This window comes from Nilaparvata lugens, chromosome X, assembly GCF_014356525.2.
Source record: "Nilaparvata lugens isolate BPH chromosome X, ASM1435652v1, whole genome shotgun sequence".
Classification (NCBI taxonomy): Eukaryota; Metazoa; Arthropoda; class Insecta; order Hemiptera; family Delphacidae; genus Nilaparvata; species Nilaparvata lugens.
In genome coordinates, this window is record NC_052518.1 from 91,283,530 (window position 1) to 91,291,594 (window position 8,065).

General features: G+C 35.4%; 1 protein-coding gene across 20 annotated transcripts in view; it reads left to right on the plus strand.

The window, feature by feature from the left end:
- Window positions 1-8,065, plus strand: part of LOC111043953 (latrophilin Cirl) — a 166,935-nt gene extending 158,870 nt beyond the window's left edge. For 8 of the 20 annotated variants that reach the window (XM_039442660.1, XM_039442663.1, XM_039442667.1 and 5 more), the window contains 2 exons: window positions 1,978-2,169; window positions 7,118-8,051. In XM_039442660.1, coding sequence (XP_039298594.1) covers window positions 1,978-2,169; window positions 7,118-7,708 — 783 coding nt within the window. In that variant the 3' untranslated portion in view covers window positions 7,709-8,051. Of the gene's footprint in view, window positions 1-1,977; window positions 2,170-7,117 lie in introns of all 20 variants that reach the window. The other 12 variants (XM_039442673.1, XM_039442674.1, XM_039442672.1 and 9 more) reach the window with 3 other exon arrangements.

The following is an 8,065-nucleotide window of genomic DNA, read 5'->3' on the forward strand; positions in this document are numbered from 1 at the left end:
GAAACATAATTTACAGGAATATTTATTTTCATTCCATAATATACAAATCATATACATGATGAGAAAGGGACCAACAGTCTTAGGCCAAAACTGGTCCCTTTATGATTATGAGTCCCTAATATTCATGATATTTATATTATGTAAATAAACGAACAAAATGTTTATCATTCAAAGCCACTATCCTCTTTTTCAAAAAAGGCAATAATTTTAGTGATTTTCAAGGTTCATATCAATTTCCATTTTCTACGTAAATGCAGCGTGGATTGCTTAATAATTTATCATTCTGTTTTATTCGAGCCAGAAGAGCGTTTTAATCCACCATTGCCACAATATTATTTCAATCTATGAAAGGATTCAAGAATTTTGGTGGTCCCCACTTTTAAACTTACACGAATTTTAATTGGAGGTAATTAAAGCTACTAATATGTATATTCATTGAAATCTTTTTCCATCTCATTTTTGTGTCCAATTGGAATTATTTCTTATTATATCATTCAATTTGATTGTATCCCAATTGATAAAAACTATTATTTGAAAAAAGTTACAACAGAATTTTAAGTGCACTATCACCCAATTAAAAAAACTGAGCTAACTTAATTATAATTTCCCTATTACATAACATTTCTCTGCATATGATTTTCTCTATAATTTATTTTGTTGTTCTTCTCTTCGTCTATCCTTTTTCTAGCTTTAAGTTACATGACTGTAACTATTTATTTCCATTTGTACAGACACTTATCATGAAATGAATGAACAGGCGTTGCCCAAAAACATGTTTTTATCAAAGTTTAACATGATTCAATATTATTGATAGATTATGTTTGTGTTCACTTGAAAAAATCAATATTGTTTTTTTTTCTAAACTAGACATTCATTCCAAAACTGTTCCTATTTCGAGTCATGACAAACAGATGATAGTATGGTTGTATTTTGGGGAAAGATACTTTGTGGTTTCTTTCTGGAATGGTTGTGTATTTATTGTTGGAAGTACATAATGATAGAGGTTAGGTTGAGGAAGATGTTGAAGGTGACATTCACTTCATCAAGATTTCAGTTGATCAAGAACCAGACCGGGTAGGAAACCTCATACATCCAGTTTTCATTACTTCTAGTTCATGTTGCTTTCAGAAAGTCCAGTGGATAGAGTATCATATTTGTAAAATTATCAAATAATACCAGCATATTCACATTTAAAAGCAAAAATCCAACCCCCAACCTAACCCAATCTTCAAGTAATTTCTCCCTAACCCATTCTCACCAATCCCTAACTAGTGTGCAATGGTGTAGCTGGCTGTGTATCAGCCTGCAACGAGAACTTGATGCCGTGAAAACTTGACGTACTGAATGGCCGTTTTCACACTTACCGATTTCGGGATGGCATGGCACGACAAAACAGAGCAGGAAGCTCTCTGATTGGCTGATTCGTCTGATTCGCTGATACTTCAACCCAATCAGGTCTACAGGGCAGTAAGCTCTCCGGTTGGCTGATTCTCAATAATTCAACCTAATCAGGTCGACAGGGCAATAAGCTCTCCAATTGGCTGATTAGGTTGACGTATTGAGAATCAGCCAATCGAAGAGGAAGCTCTCTGGTTGGCTGATTCTCAATACGTCAACATAATCAGCCAATTGGAGAGCTTATTGCCCTGACGACCTGATTAGGTTGAAGTATTGAGAATTAGCCAACTGGAGAGCTTCCTGTCCTGTAGACGTGATTGGGTTGAAGCATCAGAGAATCAGCCAATCAGAGAGCTTCCTCTTCGAATGGCTGATTCTCAATTCGTAAACCTTATCAGCCAATCGGTGAGCTTCCTGTCTTGCTGTACCGTCCCAGAATCGGTAAGTTTGAAAACGGCCATTGGCTCAACTCCCCATTTCTTTCAGCATCTGAAGGACTGGTCAAAATAGGTACTTGATAAACTGAAAACTTGAACTGATGGACTCCGAAGATGTTGATGTGCTTGTTGGTGTTTCTAGTACTTGGTGCAGAGTCGCAGAGCGGGAGGGTGGAGCTTGCCGCAGAGTGGGGGCGTGTCCACATTACCCACACGCCACACCCACTCGCACACACACACCCACTCACCCTCCTCACCCACGCACCCCCATGCCCCCAACATTCCCAAGTCTGTTACTACGTGGGGTCCACTTCATAAGCCTTTCATTTGGAAGGTGAGAGCACTATCCTGTTCCTTGTCCCTCCTGCATGATCTGCATGACACGGTCAGCATTCCTTATAAATAACATTCCATTCAAGAAATGCTGACGGTTTGAATCTCCTAGCTGGTTGCGGTTGCTGCTTCTTCATTACACTAATGCCGATAACAACGTGTGTATGTGTGAATGTTTGAAACATATTTGTTCTACTAACTCACGCCACTGGACAACGACTGTCATAGTCATCATCCTCAAACTCTCTCACATTTGATTCAAAATTCACCTGAAACCATTCTCAATAATCATTACATTACAAAGAGGGTCCATGTTTTCCTGCGATATTTCTCAGACGTTTTGCCTAGAAAATTTTAGTATGTTTAGACGTTTCATGGTTGGAATGTTTCACTAGTTTCACCCGGCTCACAAGCTGCTAACATGTATAAATTCACTCACTTGAGTTGGTGAGAATTCAATTTCCATGCACACTTTAGTCTTGAGTATCTCTGACACATGGAATTTGTGGTGAGAGAACTTGTCCTCTAGGTATCCTCAAGGTTAGTTGCATGTAGAGAAACTTCATTCGCTGCTTAAATAATTATATCTTAGTAGAAGATATATGGGGAAATTATTGTTAGAGTAGATAATTTATCAAGCAGTAGACAATTGGAACCCGCAGCTTCCTGGTCTGTTTAAGTAAACGCACTCCTATTTTCATCTTAGGTTACTCAATTTATGTTGATAATTTCCCAACTTATTTGTAATCAATCACTGATGAACTATGTTGTTACACCAAAACGCACAATTTAGAATAGCCTCTAGTTTCTGGTAGGAATAAAATAGTTGCCAAGTATAATTTTGATTTGACTTAATTGAAAATTATTATGATTTGGTCGAGTTAATTTATTCACTCAATCACGTCAAATGGAAATCATTAATAAATAGTTTACTCATCCTTCTTATTGAATATTAGAAGTTATATATTCATCCTTTTATTTCATTTTCAATTTAGATTATAATGTAACATTTTTTATCATATTCAACTTGCTATTGTCTTCAATACCATATATCTACTTGAAAAAATCGATTTGATGTAGATAGTTCAAATACTCTACTATACCGTAATTTATTTGGGCACTATAGGATTGTTCCTTTGAATATTCCCCATGAAATTCTTTTTGAAACACATTTTATCATCTTTAAAATTGAAAAAATCTTGAGATAATTCTACAGTATTAGGCCTACGTATTCCAATATAATTTTCGACTTTACTGGCGTGTTTGAAGTTTGAGTTGTGTTGAGTTGTGTTTGGATTTATTAAGTTTTATGTTTAATTTTATTTCTTCTATTCATTCTGTCTGTCATACCTCTCACATCACACTGAGGTGTGTGAATTCTTCATTCATCTATAACTGGTTTAGTGGTTTGATTTTTCCGCTTTCTGATATTTTTTATTTTCTTTTATTAGTGAGAACACTACTTTTTGTGGATAATAATCAATCAGTTGAACTATTTATAAAGGTTATTAAACTATCAGGTTTATTTTTTATCTTATATGTAATTTGAAAACAGTTCATTAAATTTACATTATTCAATGATTATTGAAGTATGGATTTACAGTTTCTTACTAATTATCATTTAACGTTTCCATCTATAAATCTTTTTATTGTTTTTGTTCAATATTTTGATAAACTCACAGTCTATATATTCATTAAGTGTTAATTTTCGTTTTGTTTCTAAATTCCATATATGAGCAAGAATTACTTCATCGGTTTGAAACCTACTTGAAACCATATTCAATCCATTCATCTCTTCATTACCCTTGCACAAGCCAAAGTCTCTTGTAGGCATCAACCTCAGCAAAAAAGTTATAGATTTAATTATTTATCCTCAGCAATTAATCTATTCCTACGTTGACCTAAGAATCATTCGCCCCAATAAAATAAAATTAATATTCGTGCACTCTTAGTTCCGATATTTTAGTGGATTGAAGATTAGCACAGTCTCAGTATATGATTCGTACATTATAGTGCTTTCAGTGTTAGTGATAGAAAAACTAGTGGATAGTCATTATTAAAATTAGTGAATAAATTGAAATGATATTATTCAGAATAATATTATAAATTTTTTTAAATATTCCTTTTTTATATTTTAACATTTAATTCAACTAATTCAACATGAATTACTTTAATAAATGCATCTTTAAAGTATAGAATCTACGTTCCATAGTAATCACGTTGAAAAAATAACAGTATGCTTTTGTTGATACCTGATGGAATTGTCTTAATAAACATATATTTTTATTTTGAAATCATATTAGATTAGAGTCATCCTCTTCCAGTTGGATATTAAAGGTATTTTTATTTGAATCTGATATCCATAATCAACTATTAAGGTACCGAAATAATTATAATTGATTGATCAATTCAAATAATAAAACATGATACTTTTCGAACCTATTTTTTAGAGTCTATCCATGTTAAATTTGCAATTTGCAACTAACCGAAATAAAAAAATAAAATTCCGTGACCATTATTTCATGTTACTCAAGTTTATGTCGGAATTGACAATGCTTCAATAGATTTAAATAAATTTTGAAGATTTATAATTCAATACTAACTGATCCAGAATATTTTGATCAGGAGTTTTATCAATAAATTACGCTCATCCAAGATTGTGATTTATTGCTTGTTATATGCTACAGAAATATATCATTATGGTGGCAGATGTTATTTTGTTTATGGTACTATCTTCTCATTTCTGTTACTTCTCAGTATTATTATAATGATTCTATCAATATATTAATTTATTTTTAATTATGTGTCTTGAAATAAATATATGAAATCACTGTTATATGTATGGAGAATATTGGCCAAAATGCTTTTTGTTGAATCTGTTCTTCAACTTGTATGTTTCTTTTATATGTAGAAAGAAAGAAAGAATCATTAGTTTTGATTTCTAATGATTTAGTCGTGGGCAGAAAGGAAATATTCCGATCCAACCAAACCCTCCAAAAAAGCACAAAACCGGCCGAACAAGAGAAAAGGGATGCTCCTTGCTCCCTTGCTCCCTTGCTCCAGTCAATTCACGATTAAGGCTGTTCGGAACACTTTTTTATTCAAGTTGGATAATCTTTTTCAATATAATTGTTAAGATCATTATAAGAGTGAGAAAAAGTGGCAACTGAAATTTTCAAGTGGTCTAATAAGCGAGTTATGGGTCGTTGAAGTGCTCACTCCGTTTTCTTTCCAGATCATATAATCGGTTTCAAATTTTCCATTGGAGTTTTTTTTTATTACATTCAGTATATCATTGGCTTTGTTCTAATATGCGTTTTTCGCGATTTATGCCAAAATAAACAAGTTATCCAATTTACAAAAAATGTTACTTTATAAACGATATGGGGAATAAAATGTTTTAGTTTGGGAAGATACATTTTTTGACTTTTTAAGAGAAGTTCTGTTAATATTGTCGAAACCGATTATATGATCTGGAAAGAAAACTCGCTTATTAAACCACTTAAAAATTTCAGTTGCCACTTTTTCTCACTCTTATAAATGATCTTAACAATTATATTGAAAAAGATTATCTAATTTAAAAAAAAAAGTTTACCGTACACCCTTAAGCGAGGTTGATCAGGGAAAACAACTGAATATCAATCAGCCGCTCAAAGAATAGTAGGAGTGTACCTGATAATACATATATAATAAGCATAACATCAGCTGATGAAAAACGTAAAGCGTGTGTTTGTGGCGCGTGAGTCATTACATAGCCCAATGAGAGATGAAATAATCTGCTGTTATGACTGTCATGCATCCATCTGAAGCTAGTTTCCCACGTATCAGTAACAGTGAAATGACAGGCACAGTGCTAATATAATCTCCATGAGCACTGTTTGGATTATTCCCACTCAGTACAGCCGAGCGAGTATGAATAGTCCCATTAGATCCTATGAGAATAATATTTTCACTGTACCGGTCACTTTCACTGTCACTGATATGTGGGAATCCAGCTTAATAAAAGATTATAACCCCACCAATATAGCCCTATATAGGCTAGTCAAAATATTTTGTCTTATTTGACAATGGGTCGATTGAATAAAAGCTGGAAATTGCTTATTCTATGTAATTTTCAAATCTCGGTTGAATAAAGTTGGCTAGCACTAACTAGGCCTAGGTGGAGATAGAAATATTCCGGTCGCCCTAGCAACCACTTAATGTGTATTGATAAAAATTGATGTAGCAATAGCTGCTAGACCTAGCATTAGCTTAAGAGTTTTCCGTTAACATTTGATTACTTCTATGTGCATCTACCTAGGACTAGCACATTATTGCACTGTATTATACGTATACTGAAATTTTGAATTAGCTAGAACTGGATAGTTGAGTGCTACTATAGTCCGTAAAACCTTAGTTTGCAGCACGGAGGTATATGGCCAATGTTACTACAATAGAACAATAGGAGCACACGGTCGCCGTTTTTATCCTGATTCTATCAAAAAGCGCTCTCTTTTTCGCTCTCTCTCTTGCACAATTATTTCACAGGCTCTCTGAATTCTGTAAAATTTGGCAGCGCTGTACTCTATACGACTAATGCTGCAGTTCCAAGTAATTTGTATACAAATGCTAGGATTCTAGTCAGTTGTATAAACTTATTTGTATAGTTAGAACAAATGACTAGTGCTAGTCACTAGATTCTAGTTTTTATTCAATCGAACCAATGTCTTTGTACAATAGTAATGTACAATAATGTATTCAAATAATATACTGTCATAACATGATTTATTATAAAATACCCAACCAATATGCATAGCTAGGGTTTTCATATTAATGTACTGTTATGAAGCACAATTGAGGTGCATCTATCTAATAAGATACATAAACTATACATCTAATCATCTATCTAATAAGAGACTATCTAACAATAAGGTGCATCTTATCTAATAAGAGACTGTTTTGTTTTACAGAACATTTCTTTTAAGTCGTACAGCCGCGACTCAGGACACGGAGGCTCTGAGCAGGAGGAGTCGCCGCGTGCGTGCACGATGACCGGCACGGCGACCGGATCCCGTCAACGGATGACACCTTTGCCCGCCACACCGTCGCAGCACTACCGCACCGGCAAGCACCGCGCCGCTTCTCCCTGGAACCACACCTACACCGAGATCAGGGAGCAGGGCAAGGATGACCCTGTCTACGAGGAGATCGAGCGGGAGCGCGAGAGGGAACGCGAACGCGAGCTGAGGAATGGCAACGAGGTGAGCGATATGAGCGACGAAGATGGCCGGCGTCAGAGTGACATGTCGCGCCAGTCCTCTCGCAGCTACGGCGATCACAGGCCGCTGATTGCGTACTCGCCGCCTCATGGTCATCCCCATCCCCATCTGCCTCACCCTTCCTCTGATCACCGCAACTTGCAGGCAGCCCTTGACGCGGCCCTTCGCCACCAAGCGCGTACAGTCGCCGTCCTTGATCGCGAGACCGTCGTCTGTCATCTGCAGTCTCCTCCAGACCGTCGCAACCTCTACAACTGCCGCTCTCCCTACAGCGAATGTTAACTGTATTCTCCTCCCTCCCCCCCATAATTGTGACATACTACTATCGGTTCCACCGATCTTATGTTGTTTTTAAATCAAACGTTTTCGTCGTGAATTTTGATATCTGATAGTTCTATTGTAAAATGTAACTAATATTAGTTGTAATGATAATAATTACGGTATTTAGCTATAGTGAACAATATATGTATAATGGACCTGTGATGATGCCATTGTAGTGATTATTACGATTTAAATGTCACTACCCTCAAGACTGTGTACGTATGTAAGTATGTATTTATGTAATTATGTATAACTTGTGAAATTTACCTGAGACAACATTTGCACAAAGTTTTGCAAATAAAATTTAAATTATTTGAA